The sequence below is a fragment of the Helianthus annuus genome, chromosome 2 (genome assembly GCF_002127325.2).
Source record: "Helianthus annuus cultivar XRQ/B chromosome 2, HanXRQr2.0-SUNRISE, whole genome shotgun sequence".
NCBI classification, from domain to species: Eukaryota; Viridiplantae; Streptophyta; class Magnoliopsida; order Asterales; family Asteraceae; genus Helianthus; species Helianthus annuus.
Genome location: NC_035434.2, coordinates 95,187,517 through 95,212,227, shown reverse-complemented (window position 1 = coordinate 95,212,227; position 24,711 = coordinate 95,187,517). Strand labels below are relative to the sequence as shown.

The 24,711-nt window shown below is 39.8% G+C and overlaps 2 protein-coding genes and 1 long non-coding RNA gene across 11 annotated transcripts; all 3 read left to right on the top strand.

Moving 5' to 3' along the window:
- The first annotated feature begins 9,776 nt into the window (after positions 1-9,776).
- On the top strand, positions 9,777-10,545 carry LOC110870938 (pullulanase 1, chloroplastic-like). Its single transcript, XM_022119989.2, has 3 exons — positions 9,777-9,842; positions 10,156-10,246; positions 10,389-10,545. Exons 1-3 carry the CDS (start codon positions 9,821-9,823, stop codon positions 10,528-10,530), a joined length of 255 nt encoding a protein of 84 aa, XP_021975681.1. The 5' UTR covers positions 9,777-9,820; the 3' UTR covers positions 10,531-10,545.
- Positions 10,546-11,637: 1,092 nt separating this feature from the next.
- LOC110872363 lies at positions 11,638-15,694 on the top strand. 9 transcript variants are annotated; one of them, XR_004887762.1, is made up of 13 exons: positions 11,638-11,696; positions 11,772-11,845; positions 12,244-12,378; positions 12,516-12,694; positions 12,899-12,949; positions 13,163-13,232; positions 13,322-13,447; positions 13,532-13,631; positions 13,836-13,877; positions 14,013-14,089; positions 14,592-14,703; positions 14,832-15,015; positions 15,133-15,694. It is a non-coding gene; the product is annotated as an uncharacterized LOC110872363 (long non-coding RNA). The 9 variants fall into 9 exon arrangements; XR_004887764.1 differs by having other exon boundaries at positions 13,532-13,641; XR_002554413.2 differs by having other exon boundaries at positions 11,781-11,939; positions 14,013-14,703.
- Positions 15,695-19,984: 4,290 nt separating this feature from the next.
- LOC110872365 (uncharacterized protein C57A10.07) lies at positions 19,985-23,011 on the top strand. Its single transcript, XM_022121142.2, has 3 exons — positions 19,985-20,805; positions 22,164-22,288; positions 22,527-23,011. The coding sequence occupies exons 1-3, from the start codon at positions 20,193-20,195 to the stop codon at positions 22,842-22,844; spliced, it is 1,056 nt and encodes a 351-aa protein (XP_021976834.1). The 5' UTR covers positions 19,985-20,192; the 3' UTR covers positions 22,845-23,011.
- Positions 23,012-24,711: the final 1,700 nt, after the last annotated feature.

The following is a 24,711-nucleotide window of genomic DNA, read 5'->3' as shown; positions in this document are numbered from 1 at the left end:
ATGCAGGTATTCTTGGGGATCTGGGGAAGTTTGTATCACCAAGAAACACGTAGAAAAGAAACAAGTGAAGAAAACCGCGCGGGGTCGCGGTAAGGAGAAGACTGAGGGTTCAGCTGCCCCTCCCTTTGTGTCACAGGCCGCAGGTACCTATCATTCTTGTTACCGCAGATATACCGATTACGTGGTAGTATCTGACACCCTTGAGGGTTTGGGTGTTCCAGGTAGTGGTGCGGCTGTGGGTGGAACCGCTACGGGTTCTACTGTTGCCGGTAAAAAGAGGGAACCGAAGCAGACAGCTGGTGGTGGTGGTGAATTGAAATGTCGGAAGCTGCAGTCTAAAAGGGCTACTCCGACGCAAAAGAAGTCTGCGGTCGCTGCTGGTAAGTATAACTTTTGCAAGTGTTTTGTAAGCACAACTTGTTTATTAATAGTTATTGCCTTCTTTGTATTGCAGAACCACAAGATGCAGGATTTTCTTTCTTTGATGCTCCTTTGTCTCCCTCGCATACCACAGCTGCGGATGCGGGGGTACCAAAGGAGCCTGCGGCACCTTTTGTTAAGGTGGTTCCTGATCCCACCGTGCAGGTGGAGAAAACGGTGGAGAAGACTGCGTCTCAGATTTTTGATACTGTGGATTCCTCCAACAACCTGATCAGTCCAAATGATGGTGAAGGATTGGACTTGAGGTTTTCTGATGTTGGACCACAAAAATCTGGGGCTGGATCGCAGAAGTCTCCAACTGCTGAGAAGGTTTCTGGTTCCGCGTCCGGGGGTGCGGGTTATGAAGGACCTCCAATTCAGCCTGGAGAGTCTGAGTTGGAATATTACTACCGTACGTACACCCCGGATCGGAGTACGTGTTATCATCGACCCCCCTGGACTGTTATGCAGGGGGATGATATTTCTAATGATCCTTCTGCATGCAAGGAAATTCTGGGTGGTCTGGGCACCCCATTTGAAGCTGAACGTGCCCGTTCCGCACCCCATGAGCTGCGCATCAACCGACTTTCTACCATATTAGTGGGAAGTTCCATAGTGGCGAACGCCATTCTGGAAGATTACAAGGTGCTAGGCCGCAGGGAGGAGGAAGCTGCTCGCTTGCGGGCCGAAGCGGAAGAGTTGGTGAAGGCTGCTCATGCGGGTGCGGAGCAACTTGAAAGGGATAGAGCTACTTTTGAGAAGCAGAAACAGACCGCAGAGTGGGCTGCAACTGCTGAGCTAAAACAGGTTCGTACTCTTGCCAAGTTACTTTCTGAGGAGCGCAAGAGTTGGCGAGAAACTCTTTCTAGTGAGCGTAAGTCATGGAAAGAATCTTGGGCCAAGGTGAATTAAACACTGTTTCGTGTTCGTCAGGAGCTGACGAATGCTAAGGTAGCGAATGCTGCTTTGGGCAAGGAGAAGGTTGCGGCCGAGGTGATTGCGGTTAAAGCCCAGCAGGCGGAGGCCCGGGCTGTAAAGGCGCTTGAAGAGGCCAAAGAAGTGGGGGCTCTTGCAGCAAAGGCCTTTGAAGAGGCCAAAGAGAGGGAGAGCCGTGCTTCTAAGGCTCTTCAAGGTGCGAATGCTGAGCGCACCCGTTTGAATCAGGTTGTTGGCAGCCTTCAGGTATGATTTGTTTTTCCTGTTTTATTTTTCCTCCTGCCCTTTGAGAATGTTTACTGATTTCGTGTAAACTGCTTCTTGCTTTTGAAAAGCCGAGGTTCAGGCCCAGGAGGTCAAGGTTGCGGACCTCACGGCCCGCGTGACTGTAGCGGAAGAGCGGGCAAATACGGCTGTCGAGGCCAGAGATGCCTTGACCTCTTCATTTAACCAGCTTGAGGCTGGCCGTGAATGGATGCGGAGTCATGGTATTGCACATGTAAGTATCCCGTGCCTTCGTATTTACTCGGATTAGCATGTGAATCTTATTGTTCTTTTGTTGCAGATTGTTCAAGCTATCATGGATGCGCCTGAGACCGCAACTGGTTTAAACTTGCTCAAGCAGCGTGCTCGTGATGCTGGTTTTAAAGTTGGTTATAGCCACTGTATCGGTCATATGAACGTCATGTCTAAAGGCGGGTATACTGAAGAACGGTCCGGGTTCCATGATGTGGACACCGAAGCGCTTCTTGATGTGGTCGTTGCTTCCTTTTATGACACGTCTCTCTCTTGTGTGGAGAAGCTTGACGAATGCTTAGAAGCCGCGGATTATGTAGACCGGTTGCGGATGCTATATGCCGACGCGGAAGGGGAAAATCCTGCTGGTGGCGGCCAAGATGGCGCGGGTACCAGTGGTACCAAATAGGACTTAGGTTGGCCTGTGTGCCCCTTTTTTGTTTTCCTCTTGTATATGTTGGAACTTTATGTAAATCCATTGTGCACCGAGTGGGTGTGAATTTTTTGAATATAAAGTTTGTTGTTCAATTTGTACAAGTGTTTTTACTTCTTGCATGATTGAACGTGTGTATGCGGGACTCTGCCCATTGTGAATGGGGTTGAGTATACTCCATACCGTTGTCGTATGAGTATGCGTCAATTCCATTGCTTGCCTTGTTAGGTTTTAAGAATTGTGCAAGTTTTGTAAAAACTTGTCCGGAACTCTACCCATTGTGAATGGGGTTGAGTATACTCGGTGCCTTTGTCGTATGAGTATTGGGTCAATTCCATTGCTTGCCTTGTTAGGTTTTAGGAATTGTGCAAGTTTTGTAAAAACTTGTCCGGAACTCTACCCATTGTGAATGGGGTTGAGTATACTCGATGCCTTTGTCGTATGAGTATTGGGTCAATTCCATTGCTTGCCTTGTTAGGTTTTAGGAATTGTGCAAGTTTTGTAAAAACTTGTCCGGAACTCTACCCATTGTGAATGGGGTTGAGTATACTCGATGCCTTTGTCGTATGAGTATTGGGTCAATTCCATTGTTTGCCTTATTAGGGTTTAGGAATTGTGTAAGTTTTGTAAAAACTTGTCTATCCAGCCGGTGGGACACTTAATATTCCGCCTTTTGCTGGCCTATTACAATATTTGTGTGTGGTTGGCACTTTGTGTGGGTATCGCGAATGAAGATTTTGCCAATCTGTTTTTGCGGATATCGCAAAGTGGAACACGCATTTGTAATAGTAGTAACAAACAATATTGCATTGAATTGCTCGTTTATTTATTTGCAAATGGCCTGCGGCCCGATAGATTACATGAAAATGTAAAAACATGGCTTACATGTAACAGCGTCTAAGCTGTTGTGCATTCCATGTACGTGCGATAGGTTCGCCTTCTAATGTTTGTAACTTATACGCGCCTTTGCCCAAGACCTCATTGATGAGGTAAGGTCCTTCCCACTTGGGGGCAAGTTTTCCTGGGCGTTCAGCATTAGATGCTTCGTTGTCGCGGAGGACGTAGTCACCCGGGTTGAAAGTACAAACGCGGACGCGTGAGTTGTAGTACTTTTCAAGTTTGGATTTGTACTTGGCCTCGTTGATGGCAGCGTTTTCACGCCTTTCTTCCAAGAGGTCCAAGTCAATCCTGCGTTCCATATTGTTGTCTATTTTTTCATAAGCCAACATTCTGGGTGAAGGGATGCCTACTTCCGCGGGGATCACTGCTTCTGAACCATAAACTAGGCTGAAAGGTGTCTCCCCATTGCTCGTTTTTGGGCTTGTGCGGTGAGCCCATAAGATGCTTGGGAGTTTATCGACCCAGCCACGCCTAGCTGTTCCCAACCTTGCTTTGATGCCTTCGACTAGACTTTTGTTGATACTCTCAACCTGGCCATTCCCTTGCGGATGCGCCACAGATGAGAATATGTGTTCAATGTGTAGTTCTTCTAGCCATTTTTGAAATTCATCGGCAGCAAAGTTGGTGCCGTTATCGGTAACGATGCACATTGGTAGACCGAAACGGCAGATGATGTGTTCCCAAATGAATTTCCTTGTTATCATAGCAGCGGTTGAGGCGAGCGGTTTCGCCTCTACCCATTTTGTGAAGTAATCAACCGCTACTATGATAAATTTGACCGCACCTGGTGCGTCTGGGAAGGGTCCGACCACGTCGATTGCCCATTTTTGAAAGGGCCATGCGGTGGTGAACGGGACCAAGTTGTTCTTGGGGCGCAAAGTTTTTGGAGCATGTCGTTGACAGTTAATACATTTGCGCAACTATTTGACGGCGTCCAGGTGCATGCCGGGCCAGTAATACCCAGCATTCATGATCTTGGCCACTACCATGCGTGGTACTGCGTGTATGCCGCACATTCCATCGTGTATCTCTCTGATGAGGTATGTGGCATCCTAGGGTTGACGCATCGTAGGAGTGGCCCTAGGTATGATTTACGGTATAAGATACCGTTTCCCATTTGATAATGGCACGCTTTGTATTGTAGCTTGCGTGCCTCTGACTTGCTTTCGGGAGTCACACCTGATTGCAAATATGCAATAATTGGTGTCATCCAAGATGTTGTGCCGTATTGGATGACATTGACCTGGCGCAGGCGTACCGAAGGATTCTGCAGAATTTCGATGCGTATCTCCTTTGCCAGGTGTTGGAAGCTGGTGGATGCAAGTTTTGAGAGTGCATCTGCGGATTTGTTTTCACTTCTGTTGATATGTCGGATATTGAATGAAATGAACTTTGATGTTAGTTGCAGGGCTTGCTCGAGGTAGAGGATCATGATATCCCCCTTTGCGGCATAGTCGCCGCGTATCTGCCCTGCAACCAACAAAGAATCGACGTGTGCTTCCAAATGTTGCACGCCGAGTTTGACTGCTAAACGTAGTCCTGCCAGTAGAGCCTCATATTCTGCCTTGTTATTTGTGCTTTTGAAATCGAGGCGGATTGCATATGTAAGTTATTGGCCATCAGGCTGACGAGTCGCAGACCTGCGCCTGCACCTTCCTCGTTGGAGGCACCATCAGTAAAAAGTGCCCAAGTTTCCGAGGAAGATGGTGCTGGCGTGGGATTTTGTGCTTCTTCGCATTCTTGAATGCGATTGGCCGGTACCTCGGCGGCTAAATCAGCTAAGACTTGGCCTTTAATCGCGGGGCGCGGTTTATAGTTCAGCGTGTACGCGCCCAGCTCGATTGCCCATTTCGCTAATCTCCCAGAAATGCAGGTTTGGATAGGATCGGGCCGATCCTATAATTGGTTAGCACCGTGATGACATGGTTTGCGAAGTAGCGTCGCAACCGTCTTGATGCGTGCACTAGTGGTAATACCAATTTCTCCATTATTGAACATCTTGTCTCTGGGTCGTTGAGCATCTTGCTGATGTAATAGATGGGCGTTTGAACCCCCTCCCGCTCCACTATCAGTACCGCACCTACCGCGTTGTCTACGGCGGATAAGTATAATATGAGTGGTTCATCCTTGCGTGGTGCGGTTAGAGTTGGGAGTTGTATCAAACACTCCTTCATTTCCCGGAAAGCATTTTCGGCCTCTGTGGTCCATTGGAATTGTTCTTTCTTTAAACAGTTCCGCAGGGTCTTGATGAAAGGATATGACTTAGCTGCATGGTTGGCTAAGAATCTATTTAGTGCGGCTAGCCTGCCGGCCAGCCGTTGCATTTCTTTCATCGTTGAAGGCGGCGGCATGCGCTCGATCGCCTGAACCTTTTCTGGGTTTACCTTGAATCCATCTTTAGTTACGATGAATCCAAGGAATTTGCCTTCTTCCATTCCAAACGAGCATTTCCCTGGATTGAGCTTTATGTTAACGCTTCACAGAGTTTGGAATGTTCGTTCAATATCAGTGAGCATGGTATCTTCCTCCATGCTCATGACGACTAGGTCGTCCATGTAGATTTCGACACTTTTGCTTATTTTCCCGCGGAAAGTGTCGTTAATCAGTTTTTGATAGGTTGCGCCCGCGTTGCGCAACCCAAACGGCATTTTTGTATAACAGTAATTCCCGGTGGGAGTGTGGAATGCCGTTTTGTCTTCATCCTCGACTGCCATCTGTACTTGGTGGTAGCCTTTATAACAATCGAGGAAACACTTCCATCTCAAAGGTGCGAGGTTATCGACTTTTTCGTCGATTTCTGAAAGTGCGTAACAATCCTTGGGACAGGCTTTGTTGAGGTCTTTGTAATCGACGCACATGCGCCAGCCCCCGGATGGTTTCTCTACCATGACTGGGTTGGATAACCAAGTCTGGTATTTAACTTCCCGCAGGATGCCTGCGGAGAGCAGTTCTTCCACCTGCTCATGCATCGCCTGGTTTTTAGCGGATCCAAGGTGGCGTTGGCCTTGGATCACCGGCTTAATACCTGGCATGGTATTTAAGCAATGTTGCGCGATTTCACACGGGACCCCAGTCATGTCTGCGGGTGTCCACGCGAAAATGTCTTGGTTCCTGAAGAGAAGCTGCTTCAGGTACGCTTTGGTGTTAGCGGACAAGGCGTGGCCCAACGTAACCTTTTGTTCTGGGTATCTCGCGTTGAGAACCCATTTTTCCGGTTGGTTGTTGGGGGTAGGCCTTGCTATCTTGGTCGGACGTATTTCGTCCGACATCATGACGTCTCTGCGTGCATAGATTATCGCGACCCCCGTTTCGGTTGGGAAACCGATAGCAGAGTGGGGTACGGACGTAATCATATCGAAATCACCATGGGATTCTCTCCCAAGGAGTACGTCATATTTGGAAGTATGAGGTAAAACCATGAAGTTTACCTCTTCTGTTCGTGTGTGCCTTCCGCTGGTAAGGCGCACAGGGAACGTAATTTGGCCTAGGGGAAAGACAGTTTCCCCTGCGAACCCGGCCAACGGGTAGTCCACTGCTTGCAACCGATCTTTATCCTCCTGATCGAACTGGTTGAAGCATTGCTCATAGATGATATCGGAAGTACTGCCCGGGTCGATGAATAGACGCTCGGTGCAGTAATGAGCCAGTTGGCCTGTAATAACGACGGCGCATCTGTCGCGCGGGCCGCCTCGGACTTTTGGAAAGACGACTTGCTCGTCTTTCCAGTCATTGTCCGGTCTTCTCGCCGCCTTGCGCGGCCTACCTTTACCTCCGTTGATCATGTCGCCAATGATGAAACAATGGTTAACCGGGCAGGGTTAACTCACTGGTCTCGTCAAGAAGGGTTAATCCCTTCCTCTCGAGGATCGCTGGCTGGATCACCGGTGGGTCGATCTCCTGCACAAGGAAACAAACCGTGACTCGTAACAAGGAGGATGGGGTGGGGGGTGCTCATTGTTACCACTCTCCGGCGTGAGAATCAGTAGTCTGCTTAGGAAGCAAAGTATGATAGTAGTAGTAGTGAGAGAGTTGTCAAGAGATACCTCAAACTTGGTTTGGGGTTGGTATTTATAGCCGAGGAGTGAAGGAGGAGGTGGATGGATAGACTGACGGCATGCTGCACCTTTGCAGGTGTGTCAGACATGTCGGCCGGGGAGGCGATGCCACGTCAGTCTGCTGCTTACGTAGTCCTGACAGGCAGCTGCCATTGGTGCTACTTGCTCTGTGGTGTCAGTCCCACTTAATGAGTAGACAGGGTGCGGTGCAAGCCGCATCGCTGTTTGCGGTAACTGTAGACGTTCCCGCGTCTTACTCTTTGATCAAGAAATACGCGAGATGCGGTGCCAGGCCGCATCGTCGTCTGTGGTGACTGCTGCTGTTATCCAGCTTCTCTATATTGATAGAAGTGTTCACTGGATGTGGTGCCAGGCCGCATCGCTGTGAATACTTCCGTTTTCATACACCAGATGCGGTGACAGCCGCATCGTTATACCGTTCTCATATTCCAGGTAAGTCCTCCTCCATCACTGGACAGATTGGATTCAACCACTGTGTCGATGCGTTCCCGCACGGACATAAGTAGGTTGTTAGCTAGTGGGGGTTTTGATAAGGGTAATGGTCACTCGCGGTCGATGTTGACGCGAGATATGGGACCATACCCCTTCAAGTCCCCCCAGTATAGTGTTGCTGCCATATGCAAGTTGCATGTGGGAGGAGTACTGGACTATGGTGTTTAGAAGGTAGTTTGGAGTCTGGAGAAGATCCTAGGCCATGTAGATGGTCTTTGCTCTTTGTAAATCAAGCTGGAGATCTGGAATGGTCATTTGATGCCTCTTCCGTACCAGTGAGAATGTTTCGTCTGATGCGAAATTCCCAGCCTCGAGTTGGGTGCCACCTGTTGGTGTGTCGAACCAACCTTGAGACCTTGCTGGGCGTATGCACAAACTTCGAACCAATCTCTGAGATGGTGGTTGAAGGTGTGCATAAACTTCGAACCAACCTTTGAGGTGGTGAATGAAGAAGAGAGTGGTCTTCTGTCCTAATTGGACATCTAATGATGATCCCTTTAGTGGGGTGTTCATGTTCTTCTAATTAGCTCTCTAGTAACCGCACGTCCTTTGCGGTTACCTCGTTTCTTGACATTGTTGGCCACGGTTGTGTGAACAATGTTGGGCACTTGCGTCATTGTTGGCCATGTTTGGTCGAACAATGTGAATCTGGATAATGGTCAAATAAACATGGTCATAGGCATGGTAATGCCCACCATTGTTTATTCTATCTGTCTTACAAGTAGGGTAACGAAGTCATAAGCAGACTTGTTACCGCTGTTCGGTCGCTTGTTGTTCGACGAGATCTCGTATGATCATTAGGGATCTCGTCCGCATCTCTTCCTTAGCCACCTTCCTTCACGCTCCAATACCGAGGAGTTTTCCTTGTTATCATAGCAGTGGTTGAGGCGAGCGGTTTCGCCTCTACCCATTTTGTGAAGTAATCAACCGCTACTATGATAAATTTGACCGCACCTGGTGCGTCTGGGAAGCGCCAATGATGAAACAATGGTTAACCGGGCAGGGTTAACTCACTGGTCTCGTCAAGAAGGGTTAATCCCTTCCTCTCGAGGATCGCTGGCTGGATCACCGGTGGGTCGATCTCCTGCACAAGGAAACAAACCGTGACTCGTAACAAGGAGGATGGGGTGGGGGGGTGCTCCGTGTTACCACTCTCCGGCGTGAGAATCAGTAGTCTGCTTGGGAAGCAAAGTATGATAGTAGTAGTAGTGAGAGAGCTGTCAAGAGATACTTCAAACCTGGTTTGGGGTTGGTATTTATAGCCGAGGAGTGAAGGAGGAGGTGGATGGATAGACTGACGGCATGTTGCACCTTTGCAGGTGTGTCAGACATGTCGGCCGGGGAGGCGACGCCACGTCAGTCTGCTGCTTACGTAGTCCTGACAGGCAGCTGGCATTGGTGCTACTTGCTCTGTGGTGTCATTCCCACTTGATGAGTAGACAGGGTGCGGTGCAAGCTGCATCGCTGTTTGCGGTAACTGTAGACGTTTCCGCGTCTTACTCTTTGATCAAGAAATACGCGAGATGCGGTGCCAGGCCGCATCGTCGTCTGTGGTGACTGCTGCTGTTATCCAGCTTCTCTGTATTGATAGAAGTGTTCACTGGATGTGGTGCCAGGCCGCATCGTTGTGAATACTTCCGTTTTCATACACCAGATGTGGTGCCAGCCGCATCGTTATACCGTTCTCATATTCCAGGTAAGTCCTCCTCCATCATTGGACAAATTGGATTCAATCACTGTGTCGATGCGTTCCCGCACGGACATAAGTAGGCTGTTAGCTAGTGGGGGTTTTGATAAGGGTAATGGTCACTCGCGGTCGATGCTGACGCGAGATCTGGGACCATACCCCTTCAGGTACATATGAAAAAGACGATTTTAACAATTTAAAAAGCGTTCATACTTCTTATACATTCAAAATGCCATAAATTCTGAGTATATTTTGTTGAAGGACTCTGCTGGTGTACTTCATTTGAAAAAATTATTAGATGCGAGCCTCCCACATATCCATCTGCTGCCAACCTTCCAATTTGGCAATGTTGATGATAAAATGGAAAACTGGAAGTTTGTAGGTAACAGAGGTTCTTCATTCTTTCTTTAGATTATCTAAGTTTACTATACTTTTTTATCATAAAAAAGCCAAAATTGGATATAATATTCTAAATATGTCTCATTGGCCGATAACAATCCGTACTAGAAATGTGACTATTGGCACCCCTAACTTTCACTTTCGTTGCCAAGGTCAATCCTACTCTGACGTAAAAGTAACTCTGTATGCCTCTAACTTTCATTTATGTCGTATCAAAACAATTTACAACATTCTGATTGTAAAAATAGTTACTTTTTATAGTTTAATCTTTTTGTGGTTGATGTGGAAAAGATCAGATACGGAGATGCTCGAATCTCTGCCACCAGATTCTGCAGAGCAACAGGAATATATCACGTCGATACAAGATGAGGATGGATACAACTGGGGGTAAATAATGCTCTCTAATTCCTTACATTATATTTTGTCACATGTTACAATAATTTGTGATTTTGTGGTGTTCACAATTTACAATATATCTCTCACATGGATGGAAAACTAATATTTGTTTTGCAATTTCTTCATTAAAAAGCTATAATCCTGTTCTTTGGGGAGTTCCTAAAGGAAGTTATGCAACCAACCCTGATGGTCCATCACGTATAATAGAGTTCCGGAAGATGGTTCATGTTGTTATTTATAAAATTATATCTCTCCGTTGCAATTATAAAATATAATCCTTTTATTGGCTGATAGCCATTGTTAATATATAACCAAGTGCAGGCACTCAATTGTATTGGCCTTCGGGTTGTGTTGGATGTTGTTTATAATCATTTTCATTGAAATAGGCCTGTAGATGATAATTCTGTACTTGACAAGGTTGTTTACCTAACTCTAATGTACTTGACAAGGTTCTTATCTATTACATTCACCCACATCATCTAGTGTACAGAAGATTCATAGTCAACAACAGTTACTTGTTATTGCATCTCAACTTCTTCTTTCAGTTTGATTTCCTAAAGAGCTAAGAGATTAAGAAGAAAACTAAATGGTGCCAAATAACCAGCAGAGCCTTTTTCTATTGTCTACTAATGACAAAACCATTAAATTATGAAAGGTCTAATAATTAACAAAATTTATGTTTTTATGTTGTTCCTTCTCAAGACATATTGATAAATCAACAAAATTTGTTGGCTTTTAGGGTCCAGGAAAAAAACGTTAATATAGTTGCTAACATAAATATGGACCCTATAGAAGCTGTTTGAAATATATCTTTGTTTGTATATTATTAATCATATAGGAAAGTCATCTTAGATTAATATTGTGATGAGAGATTATCCATGCAAACAAAGTATAGGTTGTTTCTATATTATTAATCATATAGGCAGGGCCGGCCTAGAGGGTGTGCAGGACGGACGACCGCACAAGGCCCAAACTCCTCCGGGGCTCGAAAGTTTTTTTCTGAAAAAAGAAAATCTATACTACTTTAATAAACATATGTGAAGGACAAGATGGTAATTGAACAAGGTGTTGAAAAAACACTTAATGCACAATGTACAACTGTTAAGGCACAAGAAAACACAAACCCTTTTACCCTTTACAAGGGTATACATCTGCCGTCCATTTTTTTTAACTTTTTCACACGGATCTACATATGGACCATCCATTTGACTTCACACGGATCACCAATTGCTTTCTCTCTCATTCCTCACACATCTCACAAAACAACATCAGATCTTCTCTCTCTCTTCTCGCTCTCTCTCGGCGATCTAGGGTTTCATGAGATCTATCACCAGATCCGTTTGAATCTATCACCAGATCCGTTTGAATCTATCACCAGATCCGTTTGATGAGCAGATCTAGGGTTTCATGAGATCTATCACAAGCTTTATCTGGCAACTTGGTAAGAACTGATACCGTTTAATGAATATATCTGGCAAGTTATGATGTTTGACGGTAGTTTCTATATGCTTTTCAGATGTCGAAGGCACCAAGGGATCCACAGATTTGAACAAGGGATCCACAGATTTGCTGGAGAATGGCCGGAATCAGGTGACTGTCTGTTAGGTTTCGGTTTTCGATCTGTTAGGGTTCATCAACCAACTTCAGTTTCTTCAAAAATTCTGACAAATGCATAATTTTAGAGGTTAATTTTGCGGAAATTAGGGGTTTCAAATTCTGACAAATGCACAAATTAGGGCAATTTTGTTTCGGTTTCATGATCTTTAGGTTTTAACTTGTATTTTGTAGTTGTTAAATGTTTGTTTTGGAAAATTGGTAAACAATTTTGGATTGGAAGAACATAGTTTTCAGATGAGAACGAGAAAGAACTAGGGTTCTTAATTTGTGCTTTGTCAGTGGAATTATCGCTGGAATTGTAAATAACACGATTGATATTTCTTTAATTGTTTCAGTTCTACACTGATGGAATCTTTGATGCTCGATTACAGGAGATTTATTTCATCACCTGGCAGAAAAAAGATAAAGCACAGGAAAAAACCCTATAGAAAAAAGTCGGATGCATGTGAGTAGCCATGGAATAACTGTTCTATAATGCTGGTGTCGATATAAGTTTCAATGCGCCTGTAAGTGAATTTAAATCAATGGGTCAATTTGAGTTGCTTTGAATTCTAAACATGTCAAATGGGCAAAAGGGTTAGAATCATCAAGAAAATAATTTGGTATTATAAGTTGTTAATAGACGATTACAAATATTTTGCAGGTAAAGAAGAGCCTGTACATGATGAGAGGAAATCGTTTTTTGTTAATGTGGAGTGGTTTTTCTTCTCTACAGCCCTACTGGTTTTGACTTTGTAAAAGAACAGTTGTCTTTTCTACAACTCAGCTGCTGCTGCCCATTTCAGTTTCTTGGTGTGGATATTCTCTAATATCATCTGAATTGTAAGTATTAACCTTACAAAAAAAATCCTATTATGTCATAATTCTGCTAGAAACTGAATAAATACATCTGAAGCTCACTAGCATTTAAGTTTGTTTGCTTGCTATTCCATGAGTTAAAAAAGGACAAGGGTTGCGTTCTATTGAAAAGTCAAATAGACTAACTTTCAACTAATATTATAATTTTTTTGTTTGTACAATATGAAGGCTTCCTGTTGAATTTCAAGTTGAAATCCCATGTCTTGTTCCAAGTGCCAGGTGATAGTTTTGTTTCATTTTTATTTGATTTTTTTGTTTCTATTTACGGATCCAAAAATTTCAGTTTTTCTAAAATATGGTTTACACAGATTCATTAAATGTATAATGTTACAGATCTAGGGTTTTGAGGGTTTGATTGATGATGGGAAAGGTGTGAAGATGATTCTTAAACATAATTCTATTTGTATTAACTTCTTACAATTGTTTGTCCAGGTAATAGCGACGTTTTGAGGATAGTGTTGGATTTGCAAAAGGAGGGCAATTGTGTGATAAACTGATGCAAGTAGTGTTTCTTACTGGTTGCTAAATGTCACCCTGTTTTATTTATGTGTAGCATTCCCTCACTGCATTTGGTAACCCTATTGTATGTAGCTTGCATCTGGATAAATTGAAAAACAGTACAAAAAACTGATTTTGATGGAGGACAAAGATTTGCAGTGATGACTTGAGACTGCATTAGAAAGTTTATGAGACGATTCGATGGATAGTGTGAACAAGGTATAACTATCAAGTTCATTTTGCAATAGTGGCTCTAGACTGTAATTTAGTTTTAAATTTTGTTGTCATCTTTTGTGATTACAGGTTGGTATACTGGTATGGGTTGGAACTGGACTGGGTTGTTTTACTCTTTTCTTCTTTGAGCGTTGTGTATAGACATGGTGAGGTCAAGCCACTAAAACAGGTAAAAAGAGGTAATTAACTTGAATTGTGCATATAACCATACACTAAATATAAAGTCACTCACAGCTACTGAACTACATTCATTTTACCAATATATCAAGACAAACCCATACATAATATTTACGATATTATTGGTTACTTCATTTATTTGTAATTGGCTTTAGCAAGAAATTTACTAACGCAGTGGTGATGACTTCTTTTATAGGTGGAACCTTTCAAAGCTGATAAGCTGATGGAATTTTACAAGGTATATCCTTCGTATATTTGCATTTTAAGAAGCGTGTGTATAGATATAAATCTATATCATTCTTTCTGGTAGTTGAGAGAGTGATATGTGCTTTCAATTTTATTCTGATACCATGTTTGCCTTATAAAATGGCAGTCTGATTTGAAACTGAAGAAAGACTTGCACATAATTGAAGATTTACCCCTTTACCCTATTATTTATGATCGAAACAGGTATACTACTTTGATTTTCAGTATTTACGGTCCCACTGTATACTACTTTGATTTTCAGTATTTTAGACCAACTTGACTGGACCTGACCTGACCCAACCCGAAACCGGTTCCGACCCAGACCTGTTTTGACCCGAACCCAAGATTTTAGTATTTTATGTCAAGGTTTAAACTTAAAGTTATACTCTTTCATTTATATGTCAAGGTTTTAATATTTTTTATTGGGTTTATAAACTAACTTTAAGAGTACATAAATACATATTCAATGAAACTAGCTTGACTTTTTACTTCATTCTTATTACAGGATACATTTTAATAGATTATTGTTTTACAACGTATATCGGCCAACATAAAAAAAAACTGATCCGTTCCGACCCAGACCCGTTCCGACCCAAACCTGTTTCGACCCAAAGCAAAAAACCCTTTTTTTATAATTAACCCGTTTTAACCCGACCCATTTTGACCCATGACCCAACCCGACCCAACCCTTTGTTTATGATTGCAGCTCAACTCTCAAAGTTCAGTTGCTTCACCTAAAGGTGCAGGCCTTATTGCTGCCACATTAGAACAGCAAAACGCAAGTTCAATACTCATACCAATGGGTTCGAAAGATACTGGTATGTTTAAATGATTAAATAATAGCCTTCAACTTCTTTTGTGTTTTAAACATAGCGGTCTAAGTTGATATTTTCCTTGAAAAAGTGTATAATAATTTTTGTAAATAACAATTTGTACTCTCAAGTAGATGAATCTTAGCAACATCAAAATCAGTTGGATGATTCTGTCACAAGTAATGTGCTTGACAAAAATACCGCCAATGAGGATGTTTCAAAGGTGTCATACACAACAGATACTCATGGTAGTGACTGTCGGTGGCGGAGACAAACTTTGGATGCGAGACCATGACCACATAGCTTAAGTCAGCAAGAGTACTCAATTTTCATTATTTCTGTTCATATTTTTCTGTGAATTTTTTTGATTTGGATTCGTTTGATTGTTGAATTAAGTCAGCATGAGTACTCAATTTTCATTATTTCTGTTGATAGGTTTTGCAAGCCCCAGTGCTGCAAAAAGTGGTGACGACAGTGGTAGTGCTTCAGCCTACTGTTGGTCGAGCTTTTGGCATCAAATCTGCAGGTTCAAGTACGCTACGTGGTTTGTTGTTCAATACTGCTGATATGTTCTGTACGGTGATTTTTGAGCCAGAAATGGGCCAGAGTGCTTGTTGCAATTAAGTATAGTGAGAGGGGAAAAGACGAACTGGAGGGATTCGGGTATACCATTTTTACCCTGCTGAATCACGTGACGGCGGTGACAAATGAGATCTAGGATTCAGCGGCTTCATTTTTTCCTAATAACTTCGAGATGGGGGGGGGGGGGGGTAAATGCAGACGTTGATGGGTATGCTCTTACAGTTCTAAGTGTTCTCTCGATCGTAACACTTTTGATCTTCGTCACCATCTAAAGTTAAGAGTTTCTGTCAAAATATATATGTAATGATCGATATTCACTTGTTTTTTTGGGATATCCTGTAATTGTTACCATAGAACACTGTTTTACCACTTCCTGGGTGCTCATCCCAATCCGTAATATCAAGCATTAAACAAATCGAAAAGCCTTCCAAAAAAAACAAAACTAAATCAACATAATAACATATACTAGAGTTAATTCAACTATAAAACAGTACAAAAAACGACATAATAACATAAATTAAAAAAGAATCCACTTCACACCTTTTACTCCTATGCTAAATCGTAAAAGTCCTCGACTCAACGAACTCGATTTCCCAGAACTTTCAAAGCTCAAAGAATACCGTCAAGTGATGCCTGTCAAGATCCAGATATTGTAGAGCATATATGAAAGCTGCTAGATTTGGATAGACGCTAGAATCTGAAGTGTTGGAGGTTGGCTTCCATCCATTTAAAAAATCATTAGTGTTACAATTAAGCGAACAATAAGAACCGTACGTGTAATTTAAAAAAATTTGGGACCAAAAACGTTATAACGAACCAGGCCACTTAACCAACATAGATCAACTAATAGTGGATTGGGCTTCATACTGCATCAATACATTTCCTATAAAGATTGTATCTGTATGCTGTGTGACTAACAATGTCAAATTTACCAATAGCATGTCATTAATACATTTGATAGAAACAAAACTTCAACAGTTAATACCAAAGTCCAAATAAACAAACACAACACCGTGTCAGATCGTCTCAACCTACAAGAACTGTTAACGCACATCAATCTCCTTGGATTTACATAAATATTAAACCCAACCATAAGCATGTGAGCCACAGTAGTGGATAATGGCTAATTAGCAGCACTTGGTTCACCTAATGAACATTACTCCCCAATTGGTTTCCTCTTTCTACCAAGAACAGAAGCCTTTTGAAACCTTGGTCCACCCATACGCCAGCTCTTAAATGCCGCAGTTGATGACTTAGCAGCATCATACACTTCAAAATCAAGAAATATACAAGATTTCAAGTTACTTATATTCTTATATTCAAAATTTTTAGAAATAGGGAGCAAATAAAATGGGTAATTCAAATCTCACATTTTGTTTCTTCTTTTGTTTTCATATAGAAATTTCTGGGTATTTACGTTTTCGGACCCCCCCCCCCCCGGGGTCGAAAACGTCAAGCTTTGCTACTGCCGAAGTTCTCATTGTAACTAATTGTAACTAATGATACGATTCATCATTCAAAACCGTTGATTTACCCACATCTTTAAAACCCCTCATAACATAACTAGAATCACACAATTTTCTTTGTTTTCTCCTGAAGCCGGTAACCGGCCGTCGCACAATACCCACCAAACGCACACCGCTGATTCTCTGCTGCTGAAGAAGGCCGCAACCGACCCTCAAGTTCTGCTACGCTGCCACCATCGTCTTCGCACGCCACATCGGAAAGTACATCCCTGTACATAGCCCTAAACTCAGCAACCTAAGTTTTATGTTTCCCGCCGCATCGCGCGGGTAAACGACTAGTATATAATAAATGTATATATAACTGTTTTGTTTCAACCATGTGTATCAAAAAGAAGTTTGGTATGGTGGCTTCATTACTCGTGATATGAGTTTCGATGGAAGAAGGGTGTCAAAAGTTCTATTCCAGTCTTTGTCATCATTAACTATCTTTTTTCCCAACTCTAATTTATCATTCTTATCCTTTTGTTTTTACTCTTATCATCCTTTTGTTTTTACGCTTTTTTTTTCCTATTTCAACATTAAGTTTATTTTTTTGTTAAAAACTTAATTTAGTTATTACTAGATTATAACCCCGTGTATTACACGGGTTGAATAAATAAATTTTATATATTAAATAATAAAATAATATATATTTAAAAACCTTCTTTATTACACGATTTGAATAAAAATAATTTTATATATTAAATAATAAAAAAATTATATCTATAAGAACAATATTGTACAGGTTGAATAAATGTAATTTTATATACAAAATAAAAAAATATATTTTTAAAATCACATGTATTACACGAGTTGAATAAATGTAATATTGTTTACCAAATAATAAAATAATACATCTTTAAAAAAACCTCATTTATTACACGGGTTGAATAAATGTAATTTTATATACCAAATAATTAAAAAAAATACATCTTTAAAAATATGTGTATTACACGGTTTGAATAAATGTAATTTTCTTTACTAAATAATAAAAAATATATATCCTTAAAAAATCTCGTGTATTGTACGAATTGAATAAATCTAATTTTATACATCAAAAAATAAAATTACCATTTTGGCCCTCGTGGTTATATCACTTTTACCTTTTTAGCCCAAAAAAAAGAATTTTTTAACATCTAACCCCCAACGTCTTTTTTCTAACCTTTTTGGCCCTTAACGTCTTTTTTAACCCTTTTGGCCCCTAACATTTAATGGATGGGGTTAGTGTTAGGGGCCAAAAGGGTTAGAAAGAAGACGTTGGGGGCTCAGATATTAAAAAATTCTTTTTTGGGCTAAAAGAGTAAAAGTGATATAACTACAGGGGCCAAACTCATAATTTTCTCTAAATAATACTATAAATGAGAAGAAAAGATTAAACTAAATAATAATTATCCATAAGATATTAAACTAAATAATATTTAATAGGAGTTAGGGGCCAAAAGGGTTAAAAAAAGACGTTACGGGCCAAAAAGGTTAGAAAAAAAAAAAGACGTTGGGGGGTCAGATGTTAAAAAATTCTTTTTTGGGCTAAAAGGGTAAAAGTGATATAACCACGGGGGCCAAAATCGTAATTTTCTCTAAATAATATTATAAATGAGAAGAAAAGATTAAACTAAATAATAATTATCCATAAGATATTAAACTAAATAATATTTAATAGGAGAGTTATCTATAATTAATTAGAAAAGATTAAATTAAAATAATAATTATCTATAAGAGATGCCCTAATATGATGACAAGTGTCCAAAAAGTGGTTTCTTTTATTATATAGTATAGATATAGATTATTTAGTTTATTATTGAAACTAAATAAAACAATTTATGATACAAAAACTAAAGAAACGAACATGTTTTTGGCATGTTACGACTATATCTTTTGGGTTTTCGATCACTTTCGTTTGCTATAGCGTATGCATCGAAACAAAAACAAAGTTTCCACTTGACGCAACATATAGGTTTGATCCCACTAGTGTGTGTAATATATAGTTTTTTATATATTATTAAAAAAAAGTCATATTTTAGTGGCCCATTTTTTCATTTATTATGTTTTCTAGTATATAAATATGTACTAATTAAAATATATGTATTTTTTTCTTTACAAAATTAAGTTATTGACTTTATATTATATGGGCCCGCTTTTTCTACTCGCTCCGGGCCTAAAAATTTTCAATGATTTTCAGAGACGGCCCTGCATATAGGAAAGTTATCTTAGGTTAGTATTGTGATGAGAGATTATCCATGCAAAGTATAGGTTGCACTCATTTAGAACTTTATGGCATAGCAACTTTTGAAAAGAAAACAAATCATTCTTTTAAAAGCTTCTGAATTTAGAAAATTCAAAAAAATGTTGAGTTAGTTGATATTATTGTTGCTTTAGGATGAATAAAATGCAACCAACCTATTCCGTCATATCAGTTTCGACTCTTATAATGGTCATTTTTACAAACCATCATCAGTAAATGATCATGAATATGTCGAGCACCCGCTTCAACACAATGAAGGTTTCCTGTACACTGTACATTGTCGAGGAAGAAAGAATGGGTAAGCTTTTTGCCTAGAGTCAGGTCAAAATTGGTACTTTTTAATGCGGGTCAAAAGAGGTTGGGTTGACTCAAGAGTTAGTATGAATTGTAATTGTATTTTCATTTTTTTATTATTGTATATGTAATGTATATGATGCATTTGCCAAGTCTAAATGGCTTGGTTTAAATGTTCAGTTTTAATAGAATTTGTTTGTATGATTATGAGTTTGTGAGTTCTTCTTAAAGGTTTATGATTATGGTGTGTGAGATTTTTCCAAAGCTATGATGGGTTTTTGATTCAGTGATGGTTGTTGTTTTCGAGTCTATTGACGAGGCACCAAAAGTTATTTGGTCTATTACTTTGGTATGTCATGACAATCTGTTTATATGAAACCACAATGGTTTCGTGTGTGCCGAGGCTAAATTTCATTACATTTTTAGCACTTAATTTTTTTGTACACAATTTACAAATAAAGCTACATACCTAATAGTAGAATCTATTTTGTTAGTAATGTATGTAATATGTCACTTTATTTGCATTAATTTTATATATACACTTATGAATAATATAATTTAAATTTTGCTAACTGGGTGATCACGTATAAAATAATGAAAATGAAATTGATGTATTAAAAAGTTAATAATTATTTTTAAAGGTTAAAATAATATCCCCTGGATAACCTTGGTTACCGTGTTTGAAATTATGATCTGAAATCACATTCACCATCAATCTGCATATAATTCCACTATCATCTTCCCAATTCAAATCTCAATTTTCAAAACCACGCATTTCCGAAGATCAATCCGTGCTGGAATTCGTATGATCCAATTGGAAACCTAATTTAACCTAATCCACTCAATTAGGTATGTGTTGATTTCCTTCGACAATGATAAATTACCAATTTGCCACAGATAGTCCCAAATCCTTCAATGCATATCCAAAAGCTGATATTGATCTAGAATCCAATACAATTAGAAGACCTAGAAAGCTTAAACATTATTCCTTTCATTATTTTCACTTTCATCCGGTTATAATGATCAAATCTTTTGGAAATCGAGTTATGTACTATTACAAACTGCACCCTTTGATGATTCTCTTGATCTTCTTCTCATTTGGTGTTGCCACTCTTATACTTCTTTCAGTTTACACTAGCCATATTAGTACAACAACAACAAACAAATTAAACAATGGGTTAGGGTTATATGATGGTTTTCCGTTTGCGAAGCTGAGGAACCTGGTGATGGTTGCTGGGCATTCGATATATACGAGTAGTAGTTGTGAGAAGGTTGATAGGGAGGACTCGTGGTTTCTTGAATCCTATCAGAGGAATGTGGGGCAGGCGGCAACGTTTGTGGCGCATATAAAGGAGGGGGTTGAGGTTGCTGCTAATGATGAGGATGCTTTGTTGTTGTTTAGCGGTGGGGAGACGCGGAAAGATGCTGGTCCGCGAAGTGAGGCGCAGAGTTATTGGATGGTTGCGGAATCAAAAGGGTGGTTTGGTGAGTTGTTATGTGCTTTTTTGTTTGGTTTTATGTGTAATGTGGCCTGCAGATGATAAGTAAATTGAAATTTGAGTTTATACAAGCTTTATATTTGTATAGAAAGAAAGATAATTAAGCTAGTTTAGAGCTATATTGTCAAGGCTCATAGGCCTAGCTGCCAGGTGCTTAATATGCCAGGGCTTTTTTAAGGTAGGCACATAGTATAAAATATCATTTTGAGGAGCTTTAGACATGTTTTTGGCTTGTTTCGGGCTACTTTGTGCTGTTTTAGTTTGATTTCATGCTTATTTAGGTTGATTCTGGCCCTTTTAGGTTTTTTTTTTTTTTTTTTTTTTTTTTAACCATTTTTGGCCGGAAAATGCTAGTTTTCTGGGCTTACTTTTCTCACTCAAAGGATGATTTGCAATAGACGTGGCTCCTAAGTGAAAGTTTGAATGAGTTTGTTGCTTCACTCTGTATCTATTGGTCTCTAAACATTAACAATATCGTTCTGTGCTCATAGCTCTTTTAGCAAGGTTGAAGGTACCAATAATTTTTCTTTTCGGTTTTATCCCTAGCTTTTTCATCTTCATCAAATCACACATGCAAGTTCAGTGTCATAAAATAAATGGTCCTTTAGTGACTAGTGCAGATACCCTGAAACTAATCATAGGTGATCCCTTGAAAGCTTTATTATGGTAACTATGAAGTTTATAACACCAGCAAAATAGATAACCAAGTTCCAACCATGTATATTTCAGAAAGTGTCACCGAAATGTCATAGTTTGGTGCAATTATACAGGTCACCGGCACTGCCCGGGCTAGGTTATTATGTCTGGTCTTTGCTTTGTGTCTTCCACAAAATCTGGTTTTCGGTTCGGTACGGTTATAATCCAGTAAAAACCACCGAAACCGGGAAACGAATCGACTTCAACTCTTTTAAGTCTACACCCTTGTGAACTTTAGCAAGCGTCCTCATTTAAGGTTTTAATGAGGGACTGGCATTTGAATTTGACCGGTTTTAGAATTGGGGACTGATGTACTGACCAGTGCTCCCAGTCCAGTTTTCCGGTATAAGATTTTCTGTTATTTGATTTTCGTTTCGGTCTGTTCTGGTCTTCAGCCATGCACAGTCCTCTGTGCAATGATCAGAACACACACCATGATACTTTACTATTTTTTTCATATGATAGGCTTCACCTGAAAATCTGTTATGACTTTGTCTTTTATTTATAAATAAAGTGTTGAACTGGACACACATATGTGTTGTTTAAGTGGGTTGTAAAACTGTGTGATTGTTATGAGGCCATTCAACTGTAACATCTGACAGTTATAAGATCCTTTCGATTTTACTCACTCTGTAATTGTGGATACAGGCTACCAAGAGAAGGTGAGATGGAAAGCACTCACTGAAGAACACGCAAGGGACAGCTTTGAGAATCTTCTCTTTAGTGTATGCCGATTCAGGGAACTTACCGGTTCTTATCCACAATTTATAACCGTAAGTTTGTATATCAGTAAAAGAAAGAAATACATAAATCATATGTGGAAAGACGGGCAGGTCTATAACGGGTCAGGTTTGCCTGTAAACACCCTTAATATCCAATACTTGGGGCCCATTTCATTGTTTACTCTACCTGTGTGTGTTGTTAAGATAAAACATAACCCAAATCGACCGTTTTATAAGTAAACGGGTTGAATCACTAACTCTATAACATATTTGAATTGTTTAAACACAGGTTGTGGGTTATGATTTCAAGAAAGAACGATTTGTTAATTTGCACCGGTCTGCAATTCGGTTTCCTGAGTTACGGTTTTTCTATTTGGGCACCCCAGCTGCCACATCTTCAAGAGAAGCAGCATCAAAGGGGGAGGCATTAGTGAGGACTCAATTTGAACATGATCCGTACGCGTGTTTAGGATCGCTTCGTCGCAAAAAGATCGGTCGTGATCCTTTCCACAGGTCAATACCTTACCCTAATGGCTGCCCTGAAATTGAAGGCTTGTTTAGATACTGCAGGGCTTCACTATATACAGGTTCCCTTCCTTGGGCCTAATAATTTAATTTTATTTTTATTTTTCCTTTTGTTTTATAATTTCTTAGATTGTATGATTTTGAAATATGATGTAAAGTAGATGGATTTGATATAGTATTTATAGATATGACCCAAACTTAGTTGTAAAATAAAGAGAAAATCACGAAATTAAGTCATTTTTTGGTATATATACGTCCTCTATAGACATGTCAGACAACTTTTATATGTTTCGTCATTGTGAACAAAGTTTGCTTGCTTATCTACTCATTCGAAAGTACAACATTTGGCCCACTTTTTATTTATTTGTGTTTGTGACTTGTAATCAATTTTTTTTTACGTATCATTTGCTTTGAAAAAGTGAGTTAGTCTTTGTACATTACAAGACATTTATTTCAGTAAGTGGAATACACACACCCTAGGGGAGGGTTTAAATGAGAATGCTAAATATTGTGAGAATCGTGAGAACAAATGAAAAAATCGCGAGAACTTTGTAAAAAACGAATCAAATTCAAAAAAAAATTCTACACTTATCATTATTATTCGAATACAATGTTAGAAATTTAATTTACACGTTTAAATTTACGTGAATTCGTAAATAAAGAAAAGTTACATATGTGTAAGTTTGCCATTTATGTGTAAAAAAATCTAAAAAGAGTGATTTTGAAAGGATAAATAAATTATTTGATGTTGTAAATTCTTTTTTTAATGTTGTATCTTAGTTACAATGAGGTTTGTATTAAAAAAAAATTGGGTTTGATTGGTGTTCTCATTCGCTCTCACGGTTCTCGCAATATTTAGCGTTTTCAAAATAACCCTCCCCGGTGTATATATATATATATATATATATAGGGGACCGCTAAAATGAAAACCACCTCCAGTTGTAAGAACAATGAGAACTACACTGTACGGGGCGAGTTGGACCAAAATTTTTTTTTCATAAACGTAGATGCGTGTATTATAAACACATTTGTAAAAAAAATTCAAAAAAAAAATGTCGTGTGTGTAGTTTTGAGCACCACAAGTTTGTGTTTACGGGTACCGTAAATTTTAAATTTACGGTACCCGTAAACACAAACTTGTGGTGCTCAAAACTACACACACGACATTTTTTTTTTTTTGAATTTTTTTTACGAATGTGTTTATAATACACGCATCTACGTTTATGAAAAAAATTTTGGTCCAACTCGCCCCGGATCAAAAAGTTCTCATGGTTCTTACAACTGGAGGTGGTTTTCATTTTAGCGGTCCCTTATATATATATATATATATATATATATATATAGGGGTCCGCTAAAATGAGAACAACCTCGAGTTGTAAGAACCGTGAGAACTACACCGTACGGGGCGAGGTGGACCAATTTTTTTTTTCACAAACGTAGATGCGTGTATTATAAACACATTTGTAAAAAAAATTTCAAAAAAAAAGTTTTTGAGCATCACAAGTGTATGTTTACGGGTACCGTAAATTTTCCGGTAGGATTTACGGTACCCGTAAACACAAACTTGTGGTGCTCAAAACTACACACACGACATTTTTTTTTCAAATTTTTTTTTACAAATGTGTTTATAATACACGCATCTACGTTTATGAAAAAAAAATTTGGTCCACCTCGCCCCGTACGGTGTAGTTCTCACGGTTCTTACAACTCGAAGTGGTTCTCATTTTAGCGGTCCCCTATATATATATATATATATATATATATATATATATATATATATATATATATATATATAGGGAAAAGATCATGCGAGAACCACCTCTTATTGCGAGAACCGCGAGAACCAATGTGAACACAACCAAAAATGCCTAAAAATAGCTAAAAATCACACAAATTTTTTTTAAATATTTTTTATATAAAAATCGCTACTTTTCGAAGCTAAAAAAAAT